Raw genomic sequence first — 27626 nt, forward strand, 5'->3', positions numbered from 1 at the left:
TTAGTAATGGATGTTTCAAACGTGTGGCTGTCAGAAAATGGTTCCAAATATAAAGGAATATAAAATACAAAGAAAATATTACCTGCCACAGACCCTGTTTCTATCTAGTCTTAAATATTTCCAGAGATAAATATTAAAATTCTTTTTATCTATACATTTAAATCGTATTTTATCATGCTTCTGGATAGCGAGTAAAGGTCTAAAAGAGGTTGTCTTGACTGCAGGCAGTCCATTCTGTTCCCATACAAGAGTGACTTATTTCTTGAAGTGAAAGACATTCTTCTGCATAATCCATCCCATGTAATGTTTTTTCTAAGCCATTAAACTATTTCGATTTCACAGAATTGTCTGCTATTTATGAGTTTATATGAAGTCATTCACTTGTTTTCGTTTTTTGCTTTGTTCTTTGTTAGACATCTTCATAACAATAAAATAAAAACAATAGGAAAACACTGTTTTGATGGTTTGGACAACCTTGAAACCTTGTAAGTATGCTTCTTAAAGCAATTCTTTGGTGATTCAGTGCGATTTATCTCGTTGCAGCCTACTCAAGGGTACTTCACTGTTGCAGTGAAGATTTTGCAAATAAGGCATGTGTGCAACACAACACACAACTCCCACACTTGTGTTCATCTCAGGTTTCGGAAGTGAAGGCTAATATCAGTGTAGTGCTCCACCAAAAGTAATTAGCTTTGTTGAGAAGCAGGTAAATATTAGCCTGGGTGAAATGTCACGCTGGATGGCGTGGCTCTTAATGTTCCTAGCACTGATCCAGCTGGTGTGTCTTTGCACAGCACTCCACGGACTCAGGCGTATGTATCAGAAGTGTTTGAGTGGCCCTGTATGTGATAAGGGACAAATATTTGTTTCTCAGATTTGCTGTGGGATTAAACTTATTTAAAATAGGCTGTCAAATCCATTGTGTGACAGCAGGAAGTTCCTCACTGGGCTGTTTTTTCTGCTGCTCCTTTCTTACTGCTACGTGGGCACTGCTGGAAACTGTCTTGCAAATGTCCTGGCAGCTCCTAAATAAGTGACTGATACGCACTGTTCCAGTGTGATGGCATTTACCTGTGCTTCTCTTCAATACTTAGACTTGATTTTGTTGCAGGAGATCTGCTGTTGCCTACTGGCTTACTTACTGTTTCTTTTAGGAAACCTGGAATCAAAGATTTTGGAGTAAATGTTTAAAGATCAATTGTGTGGGTCAACGTTCCGTTGTTATTTTGAAATCTTAGTTCATTGTTTGGCACGTCAATCTGAAGGAAAATCTGTGGAAAATACTGAGCTTTGCTGTGAACAAATGTCATTTGACTTAGCATGAATAATCCTGGACAATCTTAAGTAACTTATGAAGTTAATTAGCTGATTCTAAGGCGTGTAATAGATGAGAAGACCGAAACTAAGTTAAAAATCAAGTTATTCTGCAGTGTAGTTGGAGATGTTTTGAAAACTTTTCACTTTCATTGAGTTGTCTTAAATAAAAATGATTTTAACAGTTCATAACCATGATTAAATATCTTTTCTTTTTTTTTTAAACTTTCCTGCTTTGTTTCCTCTAGGGACTTAAATTATAATAACATGGTGGAATTCCCCGAAGCCATAAAAGCACTCCCAAATCTAAAAGAGTTGTGAGTATTGCCCGTTACTCCTTTTTACCTGTTTTTCTCTCTCCTTTTCATAAATGAAAAAAAGAAGTTTCCAGGTTTAAGAATACTCATCTGATTATGCAGCAGCCTCAATCAGATCGAGTTATGCTAAGTGATGCTGTAATTAAAGGAAAATGTAATCTGCAACTACAGAGGGAGCCTGCTGAAAATGATTTTGGAGTTATATAACCAAGGAATTTATTCAGGAGTACCATTAGCATAGATCTTAATCTGGAGCTGGTTTTGGCCTCCAGTAGCAGAATTATGTATGCACTGATTGTGCATATCTTCCTAGTCCCCTCCTCTAACAGAGAAGCAAACGAGAGAAAGCATAAGATCATGTTTTGGACAGAATAATTTCTTCCTAGTGAATCTCTTTCAGTTCAGCAGATGTGCCATAGACAAAAATCATGCCTTCAGACTTGCTGCTACGGTTTTACGTAGTCGTATTTAACTACTATCCTAATTTTGGCAGGGCTGGGAATTGCATAGGTGTAGTGTGTCTACAGAGAAGATGGCTGTTGGTTGAATCTACTGGCAATATCTTTCTAAATGTAGGTTTTCTTTCCTATTATCTTTAGGGCATTTCACAGTAACTATATTTCCATAATTCCTGATGGTGCATTTGCAGGAAACCCCCTTCTAAGAACGATGTAAGTAATTTTCATGCACCTATTTGTAGTCTGTAGCAGACAACGACTGCAAGAGCAGTGATTGAAACATGCTTTTCGTTTCCCAGACATTTGTATGATAATCCTTTGTCTTTTGTGGGGAACTCAGCGTTTCAGAATCTGTCAGATCTGCATTCCCTGTAAGTATCATCTCAACTGAATAGTCCAATACGTGAATATAAAATACTGTAGAAAAACAGATTAGCAGAATTTCCTGGCTGCCTCTAGCTCTTTCTGTACAACTTTTTTAGCAGTTAGCTGTAACAAACGTTGTTGTTGTTGTTGCTGTTGTTAGGAACGTGCAGAAGCTCTGGTAAATATGTTTTACAACTCCTTTTTTTTTTCATCTTCGTTACCTTGCATAAGACGTAACCTCAGGCCAAATGCTCAGGTTCTTACTTAAATAAACTCCAATATGGTTTTGAACAGAGGTGTACATTGTGAGGATGTTTTGCAGGTCAGTGCATGCATGCTCTCAAATGATGTCAGGTATGGGGGTGACAAGCAACAAAATGGAGTGCGATGTCAGTCTTTGAAACTGCAAACTACCTGAGAGTTTACGCCCTTTTTGTAGGTGTTATTTGCTTCCTAATCTGATGAGTTCCAGTTTTTTCTAAGTAGATCATTAGTAAAAGAAGCACTTAGAAGAGTAGCTCAATGTATAAAATTCAAACGGCGATAGGGATGTTAGTGAAAATATCTACCCGATAGCAGGACTGCGTGTCGTGATTCATTTGCGTGATAGCTGACAGCTAATTTTTGTGGGAACTTTTTTAGGGTCATTCGGGGTGCCAGCATGGTGCAGTGGTTTCCTAATCTGACAGGAACCGTTAATCTGGAGAGTTTGTAAGTATCTTCTGCAGAAGCAATTTCCGTTTTTTAAATTAGTTTTGGTTTTGCCTGATTTGAAATGATTGAAATGTGATTTAGGGGATCTAGAGAGCAACTTGGGTATATGTTCTCTACTTGTCAATAAATGTCTTAATGCCTTAATCCAGCACCTGACAGCTACAAACACATCCCAGCTCTGCTCCTGGGTAGGCTGCTTATGTTATCAATCAATACAGATATTTATATTTGGTGATGTTTATTTTTTTTTAATAGGACTCTAACGGGGACCAAGATAAACAGTATTCCTGTTAATTTATGCCAAGAGCAAAAGATGCTGCGAACTTTGTAAGTGTACTCATTTTGCTCCTGTTTTCATTTGGATGAAAATTTTTGATGTAGAGAACGTAGAGCTAACTTAAAGTATTGTTCAGGTATTATTATAAAGGCAAGACTAAAAAATCAGTAAGGATATGTTTAGAATGAGTGCAAAAGAACAAACTAGAAAACAAAACCATTTGGGAGTAGGCGAAGCCATGTTTACAAAGGATACCCAAGAAAATTTAGAACAAAACCCATTCCTGAGAAAGAGAGAAGAGTGTCTTTTGTTTTATAGAAGATGAGTTGAGTTAGAGGATGATGATGTGGGACTTAACTTTCGCAAGGTATTTAAATGTTGTTTGCAAGTTTCTCGTCTTTTTTTTTACTGCTGAGTTTCGTGGACAATTCTGGGAGGAAGCAGCACCCTGAATCCAAATTTGCACTAGATTTCTCATACTCTGTGGCCACTTAAATCTAAAAGTGATCTTATATTACAGCTCTCAGAATTCAGGGAGCTTGCACAGTATGGTTTTTTGCTACGCATACATGCAGTGGTGAGATGTTTGAGGTAGAGCAGAGTTAAACTAAGCATCCTCTTTCCATTTCCTGTTTTGAAGGGACTTGTCTTATAACAATATAAAGGACCTCCCAAGTTTTACGGGCTGCCACTCCTTGGAAGAAATGTGAGTAGAAATACACAGTGGTTATCTTTATTACCTCTTTAGTACCCCGAGTCCCGATCTCCAGAAATGTTTTCGCTTCGCTTTTGATCATAAGTACACTTCCAAGTTTAAGGCCATGTGGCTGAGTCATTTGAAGGCTGCTGGGCAGAAAATTCCAGCAGCTCAGGTTTTATTGTTCCTATAGCACAAAAAAGAGTGAAGGACGCATGAATCTTGAATTTTGTAGAAGTATTGCTATGTGCACAAAATGTAATGAGCACTGAGGTGTTTTCCTTCCTGCCTTGTATTTCTTCCGTACTTCAGTTACCTTCAACCAACAGCCTGTGCTCAGGTAAAATACCTTTTCCTGTAGTTCCTGTGAGGTGCATTCTCCGTCTCAAAGCCTGTGTTTGTTCTTCCTTATTTCATTGGTATAAAGCTTCTGAAGTTTTATTTCAAGACGCTATGCATTTTTTTCAGCTACCAGTGTTGTTGCTTCTCCTTAAACCTCCCTTGCTCTCTACTTTCTTAACTCTTAATGAGACTGGGGATAATAGGCTTTTCACAGGTCTTTGCTACCATACTCCGACAACTTTGGGCTCACTGTACCTGTTTTTTGCTGTAAAACATCTGGCAAAGCATCTTCAGAGCTCATGGTGTGTGAGGAAAGCCTGTTACTCTCCAACAAAGGCACCATTGATGTAATCCTTGTTAGAGCATGTTGCTGTATACACAAGGGGGACCAATGGAGTTTGCCGGAAAGCGACATCGAGGGCAAATGTGTTGGAAATGTAATTTGCCTGTTAGTTCTTGAAGCACTTCTCAGCATTTTCCTTTCATAAATCTCTGTATTGAGAATTGGAAGTGCACCCAGGATTAAAGTGTCCGAAAGATTCCTTGAAGGGTTAAGTAGATTTGTGTTAAATCTCAGTGACTCTTGATAGTTTGTCGAGTGCTACGTTTTGCTTGGAAATAATTCTGTTCACACTCAGCAATCTCCTTTAAATTATAAGATCTGTGAATTGAGATTGAGTAACAGTGCCACAAGGGAGCATCATATTTATGCTATTGTAGCTAATGTGAAATGTAGTTTGTGTAAGGGGAAACTAGAACACACTTTGCCCCTGGGAAGGCTACCTTTTATTAGCAGCCATCAAGCTATCCCTTGGTTTGAAGTTAGGCTGTTTGCCAATGAAGTTTTGTTTCTTCACAGTTCCTTACAGCATAATCAGATCCATGAAGTCACAGATGATACCTTTCAAGGACTGTCCTCCCTTCGTGTGCTGTAAGTGTACATAGACACATACTGAATAAAACAAAATAATCTTGACTCCAGTGTAAACTGACATTGGGTTTGGTGTTGTGAATCTTATGTCAGAAGGCCAACTATGCTGCATCCTAAGGTGAAGCAAACAATATGCAAGAGATTCTATATTAGCAGCTGCCGATTTTACACTCTATTTTGCTTTTGTAGACATTCACATGTATGTGTATCTAAAGAGAAGTTTTTTGGTCATCTGCTGTTTTGCATTATATGCTGTTTATTGAAGCGTCTATCTGTTTTCCTTGGGAGGAGCAGACCAGTAGTCAAAATTATCCCCTGCCTTCACGTGTCTAGCTGTATGAAGATTACATAGAAACAGTGAAGTTAGCAGGGAAAGAAATTTCAGAAGTTGACAGTGGTTTTGAAAGGAATATCTTAATATAAATCATAGCGATCCAGCAGGAGCTGCATCTGGATTTTGAAATCCAAGAAAGGAGATGCCCTTCTCTTTATTCTGTTCCCCCTACCCCTTCCCTCCTGCCCTGCTGCAGGTGTGGCTGTCACCAAAGTGATCTTCCTGGCACCTTCAGCCTGGGAATAGGTGATGCCAAAGCCTGCCTCTGCCTTGGTGGTGCCAGCTGAGCTGCCGAGGCCAAGGAAGAAAGGGGAAAAGGGAGTTCTAGTGGATATAGTTGCTGCCTTGGGAATCACAGAATCACAGAATTATAGGGGTTGGAAGGGACCTCCAGAGATCATAGAGTCCAACCCCCCTGCCAAAGCAGGTTCCCTACAGCAGGTCGCACAGGGAATGGGGTGAAGCTGGTTACGGCTGCCTGTCCTAGAGGTTCCCCACTGCACCTGTCTAACAAGGGGAGGAGGGAAGTGGGAAGGCTGTTTGGCCTTTCTATCAGAGGTATAATGGATGTGTCATTATGTATAACGGATGTACTTTTCCTCTGAACAGTGGTTGTTGCAAAGGCTAGATGAAACTGCTAAAATAATCATAGTTGGCTTTCATTGCAGCGACCTCAGTAGAAATCGAATTCGTAAGATCCACAAGGAAGCTTTCACCACCATTGCAGCTATTGTTAATCTGTAAGTAGGCAATTCTGTACAGTAATTTCCTCTCTCTGTCGTTAAATTGCAGAGATAGTAAATGCTTTTAGCTTAAAACTGGCACATGTCCATCATACATTTCATCTCCTGGATCATGAAGGCTCTTGCTAGCTGAATGTATGCAGGGCGTACTCGTACAGAATGAGGCATACTCTAAAGTGCCTGCAGCACTGAGAGTCGTTTTCCAGACCACAGCTTTGCTGTGAGACCTTAGAGGCTTCAAACTTACATCGTTGTAACGCTGTCTTCATATTCACATTTCAGAGACCTAAGTTTCAATGAACTCACCTCAGTTCCAACAGAAGGATTGAGTGGATTGAACCAACTTAAACTTGCAGGAAATCCTGAGCTGAAAGAAGCTTTGGCGGCGAAGAACTTTGCAAAGCTTCGGTACGTTGGTTAATAGCACTGCAGTACCTCACTTACTTCCTCACTTACTTAGTAGCAAGCAATTTGACAATAAATGAAGACAACTTAGATAATATGACAAATGATCAGGCCCTTCAGCAAGTCCTGTAGTGCCTCAGTGTTGGCATCCCGACTGTTCTGATAGAAATGTCACTTGCAGGCTATTTTCCTGGAACCTGTTGTATTTTTCCTCTGCCACTTTTCAAGCAGATATAATCATCTGACTTTATAGCAGTGTTTTGGATAGATTCCATTTGTTACTGAGCTGAGCACATCTGTCTTTCAGCGTGTGGAAAATGGGAACAGGCTTGCAGGTGCCTGATTCCATAATCACCACACGTATCTGCAACATGTGCTGTTTATTATTGGAGGTGAATGATGAGAGTAATCGTTCAAAGGGAAACCTGTTACTGATTTCAATAGGTGGTGGATCAGGAGGTGGTGAACTGATTTCCTTTCTGAAAGATCTTTGTACATTGGTATTTCAGTCTTCATGAAGCAGTTAGAAATTGTTTCCTATACTGCCCGGCGGAAAAAAGAAAAAAAGGAGATGAAGATATGTTAATTTGCGTAAGAGTAGCAGAGGATTCAGTGTCACTCTTAGAATTGGGCCTCAGCAGTGCCATGGAAACAACAGATCAGCTTTTCGCTTGTGCTCTGTGTTTGAGAACTAATTCACTGTGGGAGCCTTCAGACCGTTTTTCCTCCTAAGTATTTACAACAACATAGTTGCTGAACGATGGTGCAGATAGTTGATACTGTAGCCCTGAGTCACAAAACTTGTTGCTTTTGGTCTGCTATTATCTAATTGTTTACATGGACTTTTAAAATCTCTGAATGCAGGTGTACCACATTTCTACCGGGATTAATAGCCTGTGCCATTTCTGGCAGGCATGCAGAAAGACAATAGCAAAAACAATTTTATGTTTTCTTTTTAAAGAAAAAAATGCATTTATAACATCTTGATCGTTTAGGAATTAACTTTCTTATGAAACAGTTCTGTGTAAATTAACTTGATTAATTTGCAGTTTTAATTTGTACAGTAACACCACAAGCATTGACCAGAAAGGAGGAAAAAGGTGATTGAAGGGAGCAAAACATCATAGAATTGTCTTAGTACTTCTTGTTGCAGGCAAGGCTTGGATGCATCACCAGTCCTTTTCTTGTGAAAAAAATTCATCAAAAGTGGTTACAGCTGATCCAATTTGAATTTTTTTTTTCCTTAATGACCACGACAAAAATCTTAGTTGTAACAGTAAATGTGCCCCTTAATACTTACAATAGTGACAAACCTCAAAGTGGCATCAGCTTACAGTCTTCATTGTTTTGCCTGTATTTCAGGTCTCTATCTGTACCGTATGCTTACCAGTGCTGTGCGTTTTGGGGCTGTGATTCTTACTTAAACTCAAATACTGAAGATTCTGGTCAACAAGATCAAGATGCCACGGGGGATCGTGAAAAGGGTAAGTGCACTTCTCCTAATGAGGAACATGCAGGACCAAGTAACAGTGCATGTTGTCTTTGAATAAGCAGACATGGAAAACTGGCTCTGAAAGCACTGAGCAACTGCTTGCAGATAGACGGGTGCCATGTTCTTTCTAAAACTGTGAAGTGGATTTATCTGATAGTGTGAGATGTGCCCGTTTGTTTGTTTTCTTTTGGTTAAAACTGTATTAAACTGCCAAGATTGTTTCTGTCATTTTGTGCCAGAGCAGAACTGTTCTCATGATTTCAGTGTTTCAGCCCTCGTGTTCAGAAAGCTTGTCCTTGCACTGTCTAGTTCAAGGCCAGTAGATCTTTTCCCTGGTGATGAAAGATGTTTCTTTGTTACAAAGCACTGTGAGCAGCTACAACAGGCAGTAGTAACTTAAACTGCTGCAGCAGTTTCTGCACTGAGTGTTCGTCCTTATGGGGCAAACCAGAAGTGCTCCACTTGTTACAGGCTTGAAAGCTGGCAAAGTGTTTGGTCTTTGATCTTTCAAAGCTGTGTTTCTGTCCTAGGCAGCTTCATTACATTTTGGTTTTTTTCTTTCTACAACTAACCTGTTTTTCATTTTGCTTGGATATAGCTGATGCAGATGGTCTAAGAAACGAGGAAAATGCGGAGCTGGGTCAGGCTATTATTCACTGTACACCAGCAACAGGTAAATCTAATAAAGTGCTTTAGCCACATATTGAACTTCATGCACGGTGTTATGCAGACAGCTGTCTGCAGAAGTACACTTCTTTCCTCATTCCCTCCATATAGAGAAGGTTAAATTCTGTAGCACTTGGGAAACTTCATTTGATGCTAATGTTATTTTAGATGTGCAGTCACAAAGATCAGGCTCAGCTTTAGACATGGCACCGTATGGGAGAACTACATTACCAAAAAACTGAAGTTAGTTTCCATAAGCAGAACGTACCAGACTGTGATACTTACATTTGGAGCATGCTGTGTTTAATGCAGTGCCCCCTCATTCTGTATCTCTTGTCAATGAAGTATCTGCAGAGCAGATGCTATGAATGCTCATGTTTCAGCAAGAAGTCAGCCTGTGCTTTTAAAAGCTTAAACTATTGTCATTGGGGTTTAAACTAAGCCTGACGATGTTCTCTTAGCCTCTCCATGGCAGCACTGACAGCAAGAGGGTTGTTTCAAGTAGCTGGAGTAACATCTTAAACTGCTGTGGATATTGGTACAGTAAGTACCCTTATTGGGCGTACCAGAGCTCCAGTTTGGGCTTGAATGGCTCACGAGTGTTGAAAGTCTTTGATCTTGTAGACAAATATTTCTGGGCAGTTTCATTGCTGCCCTTCTGCTTATCTTCCTTCCACTGTGCGTTTCCACATACGGCTCCGCTCAGCTCCTAAATTGCTGGCTGTGGTGCCTCCTACTTCCTCACCCTTGCCATGAGCTGTTGAGAGAAACTTTCACACATCTTGTATCCTCCTGTTTGCATGGATAGGAGAACACAGATCAGGGGAGAAGTATGCTTCCAGTGAAGCTGATTCTGGATCAACAGAAGTTTTCCAAGTTTTATTCTTTTTTTCCTAGACTGGTATTTTAACATCTGCTGTGAAAACTTACCTGTTAGCCCTTCATCTTTTGAGATAGTTCTAGCTTTAGTGTACAGAATATTACAAAGATTTCCAGATTACAGTTAAAAAAAAAAAAGTGGTCCGAAAGTGAAATACACTACTAACGTAACTGTGTGCTGAGAACTAATTTGCTGCTTGTGTGCTTTGAGCTCCTGTTTGCAGAATGAGTTCAGATGATGTGTTACACAGGTTTAATCTTTAAAGCCTTTTTGCCCATACCAGAGATGCTGTAGCTCTACAAGGAACTAAAAGCTTGTTTTACGAGTTCACAATTTGCCTTGTTTTTCACCAGTCCCTCCCATGCTAACAACTTATTTTCCCTGCTGTGCTGTTGTCTGGTCATAAGTAGGACACTCCACCCACCACCTAAATTCTGAATCATTGCTCAGCCCGTAGATCCACTTTCCACTTTGCTTAATGGCAGGAATGGATTTTTGAACTCGAGCAGCAAAATTCACTCTCCCTGGCACGAATTTTCCCATTGGGTTTGGAATGTTCTTGTTCCTTGTCTAAAGATGCACCGTGATGCAGCAATTAGAGAACAGACTTCAAATTGATTCTGGAAGCACAGCTCGCATTTTAAAATTTCTTAGATAGGAAGTTGTTTTTATTTTTAAGAATAATCAGTTTAGGTCCCTTGAGGACCTCCTGCTCAGGAATACCTGCAGAAAGAAAGGGAGAAGAGGGAGGGGGATTTACTGCTTGTTCTGCTGGTCTGATAATCCAATTAGCAGCATTATTTTGTTTCTCAGAAATTAAGCTTGCTCATTCAAACGAGCAAAAAAGATTCTTTCCTGTCTTGTCACCTCAGTTATTTCTGCAAATTGCTTGAGGCTTTGGGAGATGTTTGTGCTGATGTTGAAGCTTTCTTTGCAGCCAGCATTAGGATTGGGTTTTGCTTACCTTTCACTTGCCTAAAAAGAGGGTGGGAGCTGTGTGGGGCCAGGACCCAGGGCTCTGGATGCACAGCTCAGGAGCTGCTCTGCCAGCCTGGTTTGGCGGTGGGGTTTGGTGGCTTTTTGCTTTGCCTTCAGCTCACAGAGGGCCTGACTGCATGGAGTGATCCCTTGGTATTGTGTTCAGGACAATTAGCGGAGCCTAATGCGGATAAAGGAGATGTTAAATTCTTCTAATTGTTACATAAAATCAGTGGGATTTCCCTATGGAATAAATAGCAATTAGAAGGATTAGAAGGGTAAGCAGAAAGAGTGACCTTTTTTGCTGGTCTTGCCTCATATTATTTTGCTTGTTAGACATTGTTATTTAAACTTTTCTTCTTTTACCACTTAGCTCTTCACCTCAGTGGCAAAAGAAGAAGAAAATCTCTTTTTTCGTATATGGCTTTCCAAGCTCACAAAGCTCTCCTGAAAGTCAGAGTTGGGGAGAGGACTCATGGTGAATTCCTGTCCCTGTTAAAGCTGATAAATTGAATTTGTTGGCTGTTTTACACGTATTTCCTTGTGATCAGAAGCATCTCCAAAAGGCATGTTTGTAAAGGGTGTTTTTGGAGAGCATGTTAATTTAAAAAAAAAAAAAAGAAATCCTTGCCCCTTATAAGATGGTTTTGAACTTTTGATTTTGTATGGTTGCCAGCTTTTTCATAAAGTATGAAATCTAAAAAAAAAAAACAAAAAGAAAAAAACAAAAAAAAAAAAACCCACAATAATGAAGTATGTAGGGGGCACTAATAAAAGCTATTTTGAGGAGCTAAAAGGTTGTTAAGCGTGTTTACCAAGTTTGTTTATTTAAAGTATTCCCAAGTAACCATTCATCGCAGTAATTACTATTTCAGGCATAATTAATTAGTAAATAGCTTCAGCAGAACAGCTTACTTTCAAGTGAGTGTTTGGCAGTTCAGCTGGGTACTCTATTCATCAATTAATGAACAAGTAGCACTCTTGGAAGACATTTGAAGATCTTGCTTATTACGGCAGTTTTTGGGTTTTTTCCCCCCTAAATTTGTTGTCCTTCTGTTTTTGTTTGTTTTTTTGTAGGTGCTTTTAAACCTTGTGAATACTTACTAGGAAGCTGGATGATTCGACTTACTGTCTGGTTTATTTTTTTGGTTGCTTTGTTCTTCAACCTGCTTGTCATGTTAACAGTATTTGCATCTTGTGCTCCATTGCCATCTTCCAAACTGTTCATAGGTCTGATTTCCATCTCTAACTTATTTATGGGAGTCTATACTGGTATTTTAACTTTCTTGGATGCTATCTCTTGGGGAAGATTTGCTGAATTTGGCATATGGTGGGAGACAGGCAGCGGTTGCAGAGTCACTGGCTTCCTTGCGGTATTTTCATCAGAAAGCGCCATTTTTTTCCTGATGTTGGCGGCTGTTGAACGGAGCTTCTCTGCAAAGGAAATCATTAAAAAGGGGAAAAGCAATCACCAAAAACAGTTTCAGATTGCAGCAGTTCTTGCTTTCCTGTGTGCTGTGGTAGCAGGATGCTTACCACTTTTCCATAAAGCAAAGTATTCGGCGTCGCCCCTTTGCTTGCCCTTCCCCACTGGAGAGACGCCGTCCCTGGGCTTCACAGTAACTTTAGTGCTTCTGAATTCGTTGGCATTTTTGCTGATGGCTGTTATCTACACTAAACTGTACTGCAACTTGGAAAAAGAGGACCTCTCAGAAAACTCGCAGTCCAGCATGATTAAGCACGTGGCGTGGCTCATCTTCACAAACTGCATCTTTTTCTGCCCCGTCGCGTTTTTCTCGTTTGCGCCGCTGATCACTGCGATTTCTATCAGCCCTGAGATCATGAAGTCTGTTACCTTGATATTTTTTCCCCTACCCGCGTGCCTGAACCCGGTCCTGTACGTCTTCTTCAACCCAAAGTTCAAGGAGGACTGGAAGCTGCTCAGGCGCCAGGTGAGCAGGAAGAGCGGAGCGGTAGCCATTGCTGTCAGCGCTCAGGGAGGATGCGCCACGCAGGACTTTTACTATGACTGCGGCGTGTACACGCACCTGCAGGGCGGCAGCATCGCCGTGTGCGAGTGCTGCGAGTCGCTCCTCCTGTCCAAGCCCGTGCCATGCAAACACTTGATCAAATCCCACAGCTGCCCCACGCTGGCGGTGGTGTCTTGCCAAAGGCCGGATGGCTACTGGTCGGACTGCGGCACCCAGTCGGCCCACTCTGACTACGCCGACGAAGACGATTCCTTCGTGTCAGACAGCTCAGACCAAGTGCAGGCCTGTGGCCGGGCCTGCTTCTACCAAAGCCGAGGCTTCCCTCTGGTTCGCTACGCATACAACATACCAAGAATCAAAGACTGAGCGGCTCGGCCGCTGGCTCTCCTGACGAGGAGCTGCCACGCTTCACAGACCGTTGCCTCTTTCAGCCTTTGCGAGCAGGAAGCACTTTTGTAATCATTCTTTAGTGTCATTTCTAAAAGAAGGGAAGTGGGCAGTCATTTCTTGAGCCATACGTTTAAAAAGAATTAAACAAATAAATAAATTGCCCTGACTGTAAATAATTGGTCGACCAAATTTGTTACCCGATGTTTTTACTCTGTCCAAGCAATAGCGGTTCCTTTTATACCGGTTTTACATGCTGATGATCTGTTTCCACGTTGTACTCCAGTTGTGTTTTACTTCTGCTGTCGATAAGTTCTGACGTGTTGTTTTTCTTTCTGCCAAAGCACAATATAAAGGACAGCCGTTAATATTAAAGACATTATTTTTAAATGTGACTTTTCTATAATTAAGCGGCAACTTTCTTGCTAGCTTTGTATTCAGCATCGAATCTCAGGATGAATTTTACTGCAGGGCCAAAAAAGGGATTAGTTCTCCCATGCATAACTGTGAGAGCAATATGGGAATACCATTTTTGTTTTGTATTTCAAGCCAATGTTCAGACTTTTTCTTTTTAAAAAAGGTTGTTGTAATAAAAACACTTGTAATCCGCAATGTCTGCAGAGAATGCAATAAGAATATTGAGCTGTCAGGAGTAATAGGGCCGAAGATGTTTTTCAGTGACGATGCATTACTTCAGGTGAACCACAGCCATCTTCTTCAGTATTACGCAGTAGGGTCACGCCGTTGGAAGGAGCTTGGATGCATCAGGCACTGTGTTAGCAGTGCTGCCAGCGTATGCAGCTTGTGGGTTGGTTAAAAAAACAAAAGTCTGGCTAATGTTCTGCAGCCTGTTGAGTGCTAGTGCTTACCAATGATGTCAGTGTGAGCAGTTGTAGATTTTAGCACGTGGGGAGGAAGCAGAAAGCAATATTCTTCGCAATAGAAGAACAGTGAGTGTTGGTCAGTGCGCTATTTTTAAACCGTTTATGTCCTGAGATCCAAATGATTTAAGTGATCCCAATGTATCTGCATTTAGTTTGAAATCTTGCTATCTGATCGATATGAAATGATGGATGCACAATTAAGTAGTTATGTTGTTTGAACAAATAAATCAGGAGCGAATTTACTGCCATCCCAGTTACTCTGGAAACAGTCTTCTTACGATTTAAAGCTAGATTGCAGTTTTTGAGAATTAACCTGTATATACTGTTCATACAATGAATTTTTATCTTTGTATTGTAAATTATTTGATAGAACACATGATGGGAAATGTGGCTTCACTTCATTTTGTTAATTAAAGCTACCTCCTAAACAATAGTGGCTGCCAGTAGCAGAATGTTTAAAATGTGGTTTATATACTTTTTGCATTGTAAATAGACATGGTTGTATATTGTCACTGTAATAAAAACAGAATCCTTGTATATCAAAATCATGTAGTTTGTACAAAATATGGGAGGATTATTTACTGTATGCTGTTAATTTTGTAAGCCAAAATATTCACGTGTAAAAACAGGAGAAAACCAATGCAGAACTGTTAGTTCTTATATTTATACTCATGAATATTACATCTGCAATTAGCATGGAATGTTACACTGAAAGCAAATAAAGGGTACATGAACATTGATGGTTATTTATCTGTTTTTCCAAAGCTGAAAATGGTGCACAGGCACAAAACTGCAGACAGCAACCAGCAGAACTAACGTGGTTTGGGTTTGGGGCAGGAAAAGGCAGCAAACTAAGAAAGTTGCCAGTTTACTGTGGATTCAGTGGATTCACCGTTTCTGATTAATGCAGCCTCTTGGACTGCAGAAGGTTAAAACTTTGAGAGAAGTCCTTACATTTTTGCAAAGCAGTCTCTTTATAATAGACATTATGTATCGCGTTCAAGCTTTTAATATGGCTTGGAAGATGGTACAGATGCTGACTGTTTCTGTGGCATTTCCATTGTTTGAAACCATGATTTTGGAAGAGGTGGTTTATTACATGGTCCCTCCGTTGGTCGGCTACTCGCAGGTGACAATAATATTTTGGAAAATGAAAACAAATTTCAGATGCCATTTTATAACAGTAGGAAGGAAATCTAGCTATCCAGCTCCAAAAAGCCAGCTGAATTTTCCACAGTGCTCTTGAGTAAAGATGTGTGTTGTCTTCCATTTTACAAAATGAGCCTTCACTGAGATGCTTTTGAAATGGTCCAATGTTCTTCATTTGGAGTTGCAGTATTTCATGATGCAGCACTAATGTTGGTTGAGTTGTGCTGGCGGTTGTCTTTTAATGCAGTCAGTCCAGTGTCTTGCAACATGCTCAGGTTTTAACAGCTGGTAGAGGAGAAGGAATGCAGGCCGTAGCTACTCAAATTAATTCATTGAGAAGCAGTGCTGCAGAACTTGCCTGTCTCGGTCGCCAAATGCCCAGCACCTGTGGACAATCACTTGGGGAGAATGCAGAGAAATCCAGCCACCAGGTACTTAATCCCTCCTTTGTCACACATCCTTGTTGGAATTCACAGAAACCCTAAGCATCTGTTGTACTGGACTCCAGCACCAGGTGTAGCAGGGCAAAAAGAATTTGCTGTTGACTTTAAACAAATGAAAGCTTTTCAGTAAAGAAAGGATTCGCTTTTTCTTCCTTTTCCTGATGTCCTGAGCAAGAAGCTTTCTGCAGTGGTGCAGAGGGAAAAGCCAAAGATGCCAGAAGTTGTTGCTGAGATATTCCACGCCTTCTCCCTGTTAAGTAGTTTATGGACAGCTGTCAACTTGCTCTAAGAAAGTATTCAGGTGAGATCCCTTTATCTGAAATTACGTAAATAATTTATTCACTTGACAACTGCTGGGTTTAATTCCCTTCTGACCTTTTCCATCAAGGTAGAAATTCCTGAGTTTAATCACAAATTTACTCAGAAATCTCAGAGTTGTACCAGGATACTTTAAACTTTGATTGTAATTTTTAAGCCTTTGGTTTTAATTTACAGGGTAATGTTTTTAATTAAAAGCACAATGTACAGTTTATTTCATACGTACTCTCAATTTAATAACTTCTAATTACATAGATGCTTTTGATCTCTTACTGCTAGTATAATAAGTTTATTTTTAGCTGGAGGTTTTTAATATTGCCTTTCATATACTCTGCAGTAGAATCTGAGCTGTTTACTCTCAAGCTAGTAATTGAATATGATTCAGAAAGTAAGGGAACAAATGAAAGGTGTAATGGGATAATACATGATAAATGACTGTGTTTTATCTACTGCTTGTTGTGCAGGGAGGATGAACGGGCACGTTCCATATTGTTGCAGTAGTGGCACTGCAGTAGGAAAAAACAATCATTATTTAGGTTTTATTTGAGAGTACTAGTTAATGGTGAATGTGGCTGTATTTACTATGAGGAAATTGTTCAGATTTGAGGGTAACAACTTACGAGTTTTACCATTGGTTTCCAGTAACAAAAGGATGCATAGCTCACTAGTGCCTTCTGCAAATGTCAGTCCCAGAGTAAGCGAATAAATCTGCTAAAAACTGAAGTTTTAAAGGAGGGCTGAGGTAAAGATTTTGCATAAGTAGCTCAAAAAATGAAGGCTGTTCAACAGTAGTAGTGCTATGATCTCCAACCAGTACAAAAACAGATGCATTTTGATTACGTAGAAGCTGAAATCCAGCCAACTGAGTGGAGCAGGAATCATGCTATTGCATTGTAAAGCTGGGTTTCCACTGTAGATTTGTTTCATAGGATTCTTGCACATGCCCTTGAAGAGAGAAGCTCATTCTCAAGGCTGCGGTCCTTGAAAAAGAGATGGCTCTGTATTTGCAATGAACAGAAAGCCTGAACTGGGACCAGTAGTGGGAATGGCATTCTGCAAGGGTGAGAATGGGCTGGAAAATGAAGGAAAACTGAAGCAATCCGAGAGCACTTTAATTAAGCAGAACTACAGACACAGGCATAAAAATACTGGTGCACAGGCAGAGAGCGCTTGGTCAGCTCTGACTGTGAGTGTGGAGCTAAGTAGCTTTGTGCGGCACCACTTTTCTCCACGTCACAAAGTGCAAAGGCTCAGACTTCTTAACCTGAACTACGTTTATTCCGATTATTTTGTGTCTTTTCAGTTGGCAAGTAAAATGTAGACATACATTCTTCGTGGGCATCTGGTTGGTTGGTGCCAGCTAACTAAAGGTATGTAGCCTATGCCTTAGTTTATGCCTTCATTTAGTTCACTTATTTTTAAGCTGGATTGTTTTCTTTCTGTGTTCCTGAATGCACGTGTGGAACTAGACGTGACTTCTGAGAGCAATCTCGTTTGATTCTTCTTGTTAAATCTGATTAGTGTTAATTAAATTCAACTGAGAGGTTCCTTACGTTCTCTGAGGCTGAGCTGATCAGATTACAGTTAAATTTCAAAAAATGTTTCAGAGGAGTTGTTGGCAAATTTCACATTTCATAGAGTTGTCAAATCGCTGTAGCTAATAATTCATAGTAGCTTATTTAGGTCTAGAATTGACTTCATTTCTGTTTACAGAAATTTACAGGTGTTTCATCACCTGTAACATTAGTTTCTCTGCACCATTTTCTATGGAAAATGGTTTTTCAAGTAGTGTGGATGACAGTTAGGAATTACATAAGCACGTTGTTAGGATCATTTGGAAGTTCAGGCATGTCATTGAACAGACCCAACTTGTAGGTCCATGAGTATGGGTTTACTCTGAATTTAACTCCCTCTTGCTATATAGCTTAAAGCATGCAGTCTGTGATGGTGTAAATTTGGTTAGCTCTGAAAGACTGAGCTTAGGTTTTTGTCACTTCTGAGGTGAGCACTTTTGGCAGGTTTTTCACAACAGTAACAGCTGTAGGGGCATGTGGGTGTGTGCACATGTGTGTGTATACATGTGGATGCTTACATATGTATTCATTCTCTACATCGTTTGTGGCAACTTTTGTTCTTCGTCATGTCAGCTTGGGTTTAGGCTTTAGTAATAACCATATTTAATTATTGCCACAGCAGATGGATTTTATCATAGAATCATAGAATGGCCTGGGTTGAAAGGGACCTCAGAGATCATCCAGTTTCAAACCCCCTGCTGTGTGCAGGTCACCAACCAGCAGCCCAGGCTGCCCAGAGCCACATCCAGCCTGGCCTTGAATGCCTGCAGGGATGGGGCATCCACAGCCTCCTTGGGCAACCTGTTCCACTGCCTCACCGCCCTCTGTGTCAAAAACTTCCTCCTAATATCCAACCTAAACCTCCCCTGTCTCACTTTAAAACCATTCCCCCTTGTCCTGTCATTACCAACCCATGTAAACAGCCATTCCCCCTCCTGTTTATATGCTCCCTTCAAGTACTGGAAGGCCACAAGGAGGTCTCCCCGGAGCCTTCTCCAAACTGAATTTCTGCTGTTTCAGTAACTTTAATTGCCCAGAAAATGAATTGGCTTTCGTAAGATATACTGAAATTATCTTGGTCTGCAGCTTGTTGACATACTTGACGTTTTCATGCCTGTCACAATGTGAAGCTTTGCTCATGCTGTTTGCTTAGCAGGGCATCAAACAACTTTAGTTTAGTATGTACAGGGACACGTGCTGTACGGATATAGATACAGGTCGTTTGTACGTTGCAAAGCTTGACAGGTTGCATACTGTACTTGGTGTTGTATGATCTGAAAAGCAAGCCAACAAAATGCTTGTAACTTTACTCAGCCTGATGCTTGGTTTCTAGTGATACTTTTGTCTCCAGTGCTTGAATCGTTTTGTTACTCTGACTGGTGTCATCAGTTGTCTATTAGAGACTGTAGCTAATGAGACTTGAACCTATTGGGTGGTGATCAGCTCTATGGTCTACTTATAAGTGCTTAAAGTTCCTTCAACACCAAGAATATGGATTTGCTGCTTAGTGATGCAGTCAGTGTTACAGGGCTGCTTAGATCACTGTCTGCCGGGGTTATTTTTGCGCTTTTCTACCCGCTCGAGTGGAGGGGATTGTCCCCTCAGCTCTGCCTTGTGAGGCCCCATCTGAGCGCTGTCTCCACAACGCGCATGCGCGGGGCGGTGCCGCTTGCCGGTCTCCATGGCGGCGGCGCGGTGGCCGCCGGGAGCTCCGCTGTGGTGAAGCCTTGCGGTGCTGCGCGGGAGCGCGTAAGAGCTCCCCTCCGAGCCGTCGGCCGCCATGAGGAGGGCCGCGCCGCCGCCGTCCTTCAGCAGCTCGGAGGGCGAAGAGCCGCGCAGCCCTTCCAGCTGCTCCTTCCCCTCTTCCCGGCGCGGCTTCCGCGAGGAAGAGGAGGAGGAGGAGGAGGAGGAGAGGCCCGGTTCGCTCTCGAATACGGCCTCCCGTTGGGGAGTGAGCAGGTCGGTGGGGCGGGGGAAAGAGAGCTCGTCTCTGAGATGAGCAGTGAGGGAAGGCGGGACGCTGAGCTTCGCCTTGTTTCTTGAAAGAAGAGCTAAACATCCAAGAGAAATCTGGAGAACAGTGAGAAACCCCGGGTTGAAGCAGCCTGTCAGCCTGCTTGCAGTCTTTCCTCTTCTTTTACACCTTTTAAGCTGAAGGAGGAAAAATTTAGATTGGACACCAGGATAGTTTTTTATAGAGAGAGCGGAACAGGCCTGGTCCAGTTCTGGATCTCACAGCTGGCAGCTCTGCCTGTGGCAGGGGGTTGGAGCTTGATGATCCTTGGTGATCCTTCTAACCCAAGTCATTCTCTGATCCTAATGGGTGCCCACCAGATGTTCATCTAGTAGCTACCCCGTGTAACTGCCAAGATTGCAGGTACGATAATAACAGCCATTTCTTACACAGCCACTCCTCCACTGTATCTCAAAGAGTTGGTGTGTGGTGGTGGTCTCTTGAAACTACGTAAACGTCTGCCTCCGGCTAACTTGTAACATGGGAAAATTAGCATTTATAGAAGAGAAGAGCTGAAATTGAGGCCTTGTGTAATGGTCATAATTTCAGTATAGATCAGTATTATGTCAGGTGGTGTGACTTCAGTAACTGTATGTGGATTCTGCTCATCAAACTTCAGTACTGTGCCAAACTCATCTAAACCAATTTAAGATACTTGTTTTTAAATACAAATGTATGCTTGAGAGTGCACTACTTTATCAAGTCTGTTATTTTAATTACTCTGATGAAGGCTATGAATATGCTGGCGTCCTAGCAGGGGATGCTACGAAATTCAGGTTTTGTGTGGATCATAACACATCACAGCAGGTGGACAGCTCTGTGCAAGGAGTTCTAGGCCTGCAATGCTTTTCTCTGCAGGTTGTCTATGTGTGTTCTGTGTGCAAGACTTTATATATGTTTTATTCTTAAACGTACGCATAGAAGATTAATTTCAGGAGCATTATGTAATATGCTTGTTTGGGTGCCTCTTTCATAGCTTAAGTTAAGCAAGCAGAGTTGCTCCCTGTAGTGAAGTGTGTAGGTAGGTGTTTCTGGAGTGCATGTGTTCATATAAAATATTAACATGAAGTCTGATCTCATTGTTTTGTTGTTAAGAAAAAATTCTTGTAAGAGAGAGAAGAGCTTAAAGAAATCTTCTGGCATGTTTTCAATTAAAGCCTACTGTACTCTCTTGCTTAGGAGGGAGTACAGGTACAGAATATTGTAAAATATATTTCTGGCCTGGAGGTAGGATCGCTGCATTACTCATGAGTAAAGTTATGAGTGAGTTATGCAAAGTGTTCTGCTAAATGTCTTACCTTGTATAATATCACTAAGTGTGCACAAGCCGTATTTTTTAAGGTGTATTTCCTTTGAGCCTCTCAGTGACAGAAATGCTTCCATGTTTCTGATGTTGGATTTGATTAGTTCATAGAAGGTAACGTTTGAACCTCTTCCACAGTATGGAACAGAAAGAAAAGTTACAAGCTAGAACTTGGTAACTAGAATGCAAGGGGGATGGTGAGGAACACAAGAAGAATGCTGTTTACCATCCTGGAGGTTACTACACAAGTGGAAGAATAATGTAATTTTTGCTACAATAGAGAGAAATGTGGATTTTTTGAGACAACAAAACTGGATGGACTTTCAGTCAGAGTTCTGACAGATAACGTTCCTGTACGTTTCTCATTTTTCACTCAGGAAGGATGATGACTCTGAAATAACAGAAGCAAATGAGCGCTCGCCTTTGAAAGATCATCTTTCACCATGGGAAGAATGGTTCATTGGAAAAGAGAAGGAACTACGTGCCCACTTACAAGCTAGAGCTGCAGAGGTGAATGTATCTTAGCTTGACATAAAATCTAGTGGCAAATAGCAAGCATCAAATGCCAGGATTTTATTTTCTGTTGGTTTTAGAAAAGCTAGCCATGACAGGGTGTGTGCTGGGTGTAAGCACTGCATGCTGCTTGGTTGTACATGAGGCACAGTGTTGTTACCCACTCAGTGGGTAATTGCACAACTGCTTGGTGTCGTTTCCCAGGCTGTGCTGCTCTATCCCAGGATTTCTTTCCCTCCTTCCATCTTTTGTCCCGCTTGCAAACCAGCAGTTCTTGAATGCTGAGATTGGGGCAGAAGTAAGTGAGAGCGCCCTATCTTTTTGTGATTAATATATTTGTTGTTGCAGTTGATTGAATGATACTATTGTTGAAAGTCAAATTGGAAGAACTGGGTAGTGGTTAGAATAATCGCATCAAAGGTAGATATTTTCTCACTTAAGTTACTGATTTACCATTTGACCTTGAACAGCAGCCTCACTTTTCTGTGATTCATTTAATCTGTAAAGTGTATGTATCATATATGGGTTGCCTCAGGCTCTTTCTGTAACTCCCAACACTGGAAGGTCTTAAAACAGTGTTTTAGAGGTCAGTGTAACACCAAAATAACACTGAACTTGAGCAATATTTTCTGATCTGTTTGTATTGTCTACACGTTTCACATCTTTCCTTTTAGATTCTAGTTTGGCAACTGTCCCCCTGTTTTGATTTCTAAGCATGAAAAAAAAGCCATTCTGCTGTCATACAGCAAGTAGGTTTGTTTAAGGATTTCTCATATGGTCTTGATGTATTACATTGTCTTCATCATGATTTTTCTTTATTGATTCATTTCCTCAAAGAGTCATAAGTTATTGTGTATTTACTGTGTCTTACAAAGATGATATACTTCAGAATTTCTTCTGTTGCATTTAAAATATGGATCTTATTCTGAAACTCGGTGAAATCCTTAAAAATTTTGGTTTCTTTAAACTTGGGCTTAAGCCCTAATGTTCCTATAGTTTTGATGTTAAATGTCACAGATAAATACATCACTTAGCTTTGATGCCTTCCTAAATACAGAGTAATAAATAATCTAAACTTTAAGTATTGCAGAAAAGTAGTAATACCACTTGAGATCCCATTGAGTGATGTTTAAATGAGCCAAGGAATGATTTGTGTTGAAGTATTCTGGAGCCCAACAAAAATATCTGTTTCCAGTTCACAGAATCACAGAATGGCCAGCGTTGGAAGGGACCTCAAGGATCATGAATCTCCAACCCCCCCCTGCCACATGCAGGGCCACCAACCTCCCCAATTCATAGCAGCCCAGGCTGCCCAGGGCCCCATCCAACCTGGCCTTGAACACCTCCAGGGATGGACGGGGCATCACAGCCTCTCTGGGCAGCTGTTCCAGCACCTCACCACTCTCATAGCAAAGAACTTCCCCCTGGCATCCAACCTCAATCTTCCCTCCCTCAACTTCAAACCATTTCCCCTTGTCCTGCTGTTATCAACCCTTTCCAAGAGCTGATTCCCCTCCTGTTTGTAGGCTCCCTTTAGGTACTGAAGGCTGCAATGAGGTCACCCTGCAGCCTTCTTTTCTCCAGGCTGAACAAGCCCAGCTCCCTCAGCCTGCCTTCGTACTGTAAAAGTTCTACATTTCCATTGGTTATATTTCATAATGTTTCTGTGTTAACTGTCATTCATTTTTTGCAAAATTTTGAAGTGTTCCAAATGTAATGCTTAATAATAATTTTTTTTTTAACTTCAGCACTGTTTCCAGTATTGAGCACGCTGGTATATGTGGTCATGACATGTTGAAGATGTGTGCTTTTTTTCTTTTTTTTTTTGATTAGGAGATGAATATACGACTTGAGAAAATGAAGGAAAAGGAAGAATATGAGAGAAGGAAAAGGACAGCTGAAAAGAAGCTCAGAGAATGGATGGAAAAAAAAAGAGAAGAGGTAAATTATATGTCATCTGCCAGTATGCTGGCACATGTTGTGCTTAAGTAAACCTGAGTGCCGTTTATTTAGACTGTTTGGACAGCCATGTTTTTAGTTTGCTGAAAGAAAGACTGTTTCAACTGAAAATTACAAAAACATGCTCACACAGTTAACCAATTTTCCAAGACTGATTTTTTTTGTAATCTTTTTTTCCCAAAGACATTTGTTTTCTGAGTAGTCAGGTAACTGATAGCTGTCTCACATCTTGTGCAGCAGCCTGCTAATTACAGCTGGGGTTCTGATCTTTGGTGTACCCTAAGCTTTCTGGCTTCCTAGGTTCAACGCCTTAGCATATTGATTATAGTCTCCAACTTAACTGCAGTGCCTTGTACACCAAACAGAGCCAGGAAAAGGATTCAGTTAAATACCATTGTGGACAGGAAAATAGTATGGTGGAGTTGAGAGAGATAATTGAGGTGTGAGGCCAGATTCAGGATATTATCGGTAGCCCACAGCTTGCAACTGGGAATTTCTTCATTTAAAAAGTCATTTCACAATGGGATCAGGCAATCCTTTTCAGCTCTCTGGAGAGGATGCCAAAATCCCATGTCAGAAGCAGCCAGAATGCTGATCTCAAGAGGACACTGTACAGCTCTCTGTAATACAAACACTGTGTGTCCTGAGTGGTAAAAATAGAAAAGTTGGGGAGATTTGGTTTTGTTTAGCCCCTGGTAATTCATGGGCATATTTGCTCACTGTCTTATGGTCTGTAGCAATTCCAATTTCTTACTGTTCTGTACTGCTGGTTCTCAGTAAAATCAGAGGAAAGTTTCCCAACAGCAGAGCTTTGGCTAGGTATCAAGGCCTAATTTAGTCTAGGACCCCTAGAAAAACTGGTGTTTGAACCTAGCTCCCTAATTTCTCCTAGCTTCATTGCTGACTGGATGATTAGCATAACCTTGAACCACAGCAATCCTGATTTAAGCATTTGCTGTGATGAGGAAGGGGACCTTCCTTACTGAAGTATTCAGCAAAAAGCATAGGATTGATCATTCAGCACAGTGACATTTTCCCCTTCTAAAACAGAAATTAACAGCTTCCTGCAACTATTCATTGGCTTGAACGAGTGTGATTACATGTTAAAACGGTTCACTTCACAGCTCAAAACTGAATATTCTCTTTGGGTGTCTGTCTATCTCAGTCAGCTTCTGTACATCTCTACCTCTTTATGCACTCCCTGTAACTTTGTGGGTTTACTGGTTAACTTCTTCCTTTCTGTTGGCAGTGGGATGAGCAGGTCTTTTTGATGGCAGCATCAGCTCAGAGAACAGCAGGGGGGAAGAAAGTATTTGTGTTTGGACTTGTACGTGTTATGTTTTGGAAGCTTATGGTCATTCTTAGGCCACGTCCCAAGCACTTACCAATAGTAATCTGTTTTTCATTTCAATCAGATGATTCATTGGCTTGTCTTTTCTGTAAACCACTCTCAAAGCAAGAAAAAACTGATTTTCAAGGCTTAGCTTTCTCTAGAGTTTTAACATTTCTGCAGCATATTCTTCTGCAGTGCAAGTCTTCGCAAGATTGCCTGTGGATAACACTTACTGAATGATAAGTATGTCAATTCAGTGGCTAAATCTGTGTTTGTGACAGATTTCATGTGAAGTTTGAGGTTGGATTCATGAATACTTGCTATGATTTTTCTCAGAAAATATAATTGCATGTGCAAAAGGTCTCTATTTCCTCCTGTTAGCTTGAGAAGGTGCTCCTTGAGGACAAAACTCAGTTTTCTTCACTAAAATAACTATTAAGCACTCACTCTGTTTGTATCCTGTTGGTGATTCTCACCTCTTTGTAGAGAATACAGAAAGTGCTTCACAAGAGATGATCCTCTCAGGGATGTTACCTTTGTGATCTCTGCAAATCTGAATCCTTCCCCTTTGCTGAGTACTGTACTGATGAAGGCAGTGAGGGATGCTTGAGTGTAAGTGAAACTTTTCCCTTCATCTTGAGCACAAAGTCTTTCAGCAGCTCCAGGACGCTGCTGGAAAAATCTTTATAAGGCAGATCCATGCCAGAATATTTGTGTGGGCCTGGAAGAATTCTGCTCTTTTTCTATTTATCAAGCCAGTAGCATTTGGTTACGTGGCAGTGTCAGTTGTAGGGCTCTGACTGTTCCATAGAGCCCATTAGCTTCAAGTTAGGAAGAAGTACTTGAGGACAGTATTTATTTAATGTCATTTGCATGCTTCCAGTCGCTTTGCATACCTTATTTTTGCAAATCAAGGTGTGGTCACCATTTAATAAACTTCGGTGCGTGTAAGTTTTTGTGATTTCAAAGGTTGAGAGTGAACTGTCAGAGAACGTTCTAAGCTGTGAAACGTGTATGGAAATACAAAGGAATTTTGCAGCTCACGAGGAAGGAGAAACTTAGTAAAAATCAGCTGTCAGGTGCTATTGTGGTTCTAATAATGCCTTCAAAATTTACAAATCATTAAGATACTAGACCTCTGCTGGGCAAAAATAATTTTACTTTCTCTGTCTCTGAAGGTTGAGTCACTTGTGGGCAGACAGTAAATTGTCTGGTTTGTTCTGTTTTAGATGTAATAGAGCTCTGTGTTACAAGTCAAAGCAATATTGGTCAAAATATTTTAACTCTGAAGGTATCTCCAGGCATGGATTTAGATTCCAGAAGAAAATTTGGAACCAACACTCAAATCTTTTTCTTCATTACTGTGAGGTTTATGGATAAAAAATGAGCTGTGTATGATTACAAGTGCTGGAAAAGCAAAGCTGTCCAACGTCACGTTTTCACTGTTGAAGTAGCCTTATTTTGTAATGGATTTGACTGGTGCACAGAACTGCACTTTGAGCAAAGCCATTAGAATGTATCTTAATGTTTCTGATATGTTCAAATGATTGCTTGATTGCTAATTGCTGTCGTTCAGTAACAAGCTCTTTGCAGACAACTTACAGCTGAACTGTGAAGTTTAAAAATAAAGGAATTGACATCCTCCAATCCCCCGGTCATCACAGATCTAAAGTTTGAATAGACATTGAAAACTACCTGCTGGCTCATTCCTTTAGGTTAGAATCAGTGGCTGTGAAAGCTTGTTTTCTTCATGTCTGTTCATTCTCATGCTTTTTTTTTTTGACTTCACTCTCAGAATCTTCTCTCTCATGGTTGAGGAGCAGTACACAGAACTCATTGGTTTATAAAACCTTTGTCCTTCCAGGCTCCCTTTCTTCTTTACTCTACATCCTCTTCCAGATATTTCTGAAAAGAACTGAGGGTGGTTTTGATTATGGACTTCTATACAGTCTCACACTAAATGTTCTTCATGTAAACAGGGTCCCAGCCTCTCCTGTTATAATTCTAAGCATAATCTGGGTTTAAGGTTTCAAGACTGCTGTGCTTACAAGTCCATATGTGAAGAACCCCAGTTACACAGACCAACTCCTGTTGTTCTGCCCTATTTGTTGAATAGGAAGCTTGTAGTTAACAGTAGCAAAGTTTCTTCTTTACCTAACTGTTGATCCACAGATGTGAATCTCTTTGGTTCCTATCAACAGCTGTGGGATTGAATGCTTAAATTAGGTACATTTAAGTAGTGATATAGTGATTAATTGCTATCAAATCAGAGTACCAGCTGCTTTGAGAAATGCATCGTGGATGCATGGACTGTGAAACGTCTGTAAAAATAATGTGACCATTTAATTCCTTAGAGTATTATGTTATAAATTCCTTATAGAAACCCCTTGTGAATTCATGCAGGATAAAGTAGTTAGATTAAAGGTAAGGACTGACAACAGCAGTTTTTGATTAAACACTTAAATTGACATGGATGCAGTTCTTTTCACTGTCTACATTCTATTTAATGTATTTTCCAATTCTGTGAAATCCACCTTTATTAGCTGCTGAACTACTTCATTTTTATAACGTTGGTAGAATATAAACTTATAAATATCAAGATAAATCAGTTTGTGTATGTACTTAGGTTTATGTATAGGAACTTCCATTATATACTGTTGGCTAGCCCTGGTAGGCAGCCACGCACCACACAGCTGTTCTCTCACTTTCCTCTGTATCTTCCAGTGCAACAGCAAGGTGGGGAAGAGAGCTGGAAGAGTGATAGCAAGAAAGCTCAGGAGTTGAGATAAAAAGTGTTTAATAGGTGTAAAGCAAAAGCTTCACGTGCAAGCAAAGCAAAATCAG

The 27626-nt window shown here is 40.7% G+C and overlaps 2 protein-coding genes across 4 annotated transcripts in view; both read left to right on the top strand.

Annotated features, from left to right (window-relative positions):
• The window catches only part of LGR4 (leucine rich repeat containing G protein-coupled receptor 4), a 58498-nt gene extending 43582 nt beyond the window's left edge, over nt 1–14916 (top strand). The window contains exons 6-18 of the mRNA XM_048948257.1: nt 414–485; nt 1563–1631; nt 2231–2302; nt 2389–2460; nt 3098–3166; nt 3425–3496; nt 4087–4152; nt 5345–5416; nt 6419–6490; nt 6776–6901; nt 8261–8382; nt 8989–9063; nt 11992–14916. Of these exons, the coding sequence (XP_048804214.1) occupies nt 414–485; nt 1563–1631; nt 2231–2302; nt 2389–2460; nt 3098–3166; nt 3425–3496; nt 4087–4152; nt 5345–5416; nt 6419–6490; nt 6776–6901; nt 8261–8382; nt 8989–9063; nt 11992–13271 (2239 nt within the window). The 3' untranslated portion in view covers nt 13272–14916. The remainder of the gene's footprint in view (nt 1–413; nt 486–1562; nt 1632–2230; nt 2303–2388; nt 2461–3097; nt 3167–3424; nt 3497–4086; nt 4153–5344; nt 5417–6418; nt 6491–6775; nt 6902–8260; nt 8383–8988; nt 9064–11991) is intronic.
• Nucleotides 14917–19334: 4418 nt separating this feature from the next.
• Nucleotides 19335–27626, top strand: part of CCDC34 (coiled-coil domain containing 34) — a 68311-nt gene continuing 60019 nt past the window's right edge. For 2 of the 3 annotated variants that reach the window (XM_048948269.1, XM_048948268.1), the window contains exons 1-3: nt 19335–19619; nt 21355–21487; nt 23324–23431. In XM_048948269.1, the coding sequence (XP_048804226.1) occupies nt 19441–19619; nt 21355–21487; nt 23324–23431 (420 nt within the window). In that variant the 5' untranslated portion in view covers nt 19335–19440. The remainder of the gene's footprint in view (nt 19620–21354; nt 21488–23323; nt 23432–27626) is intronic. The other variant, XM_048948267.1, reaches the window with a different exon arrangement.

The sequence above is a fragment of the Lagopus muta genome, chromosome 6 (assembly GCF_023343835.1).
Source record: "Lagopus muta isolate bLagMut1 chromosome 6, bLagMut1 primary, whole genome shotgun sequence".
In the NCBI taxonomy this organism is placed as follows: domain Eukaryota; kingdom Metazoa; phylum Chordata; class Aves; order Galliformes; family Phasianidae; genus Lagopus; species Lagopus muta.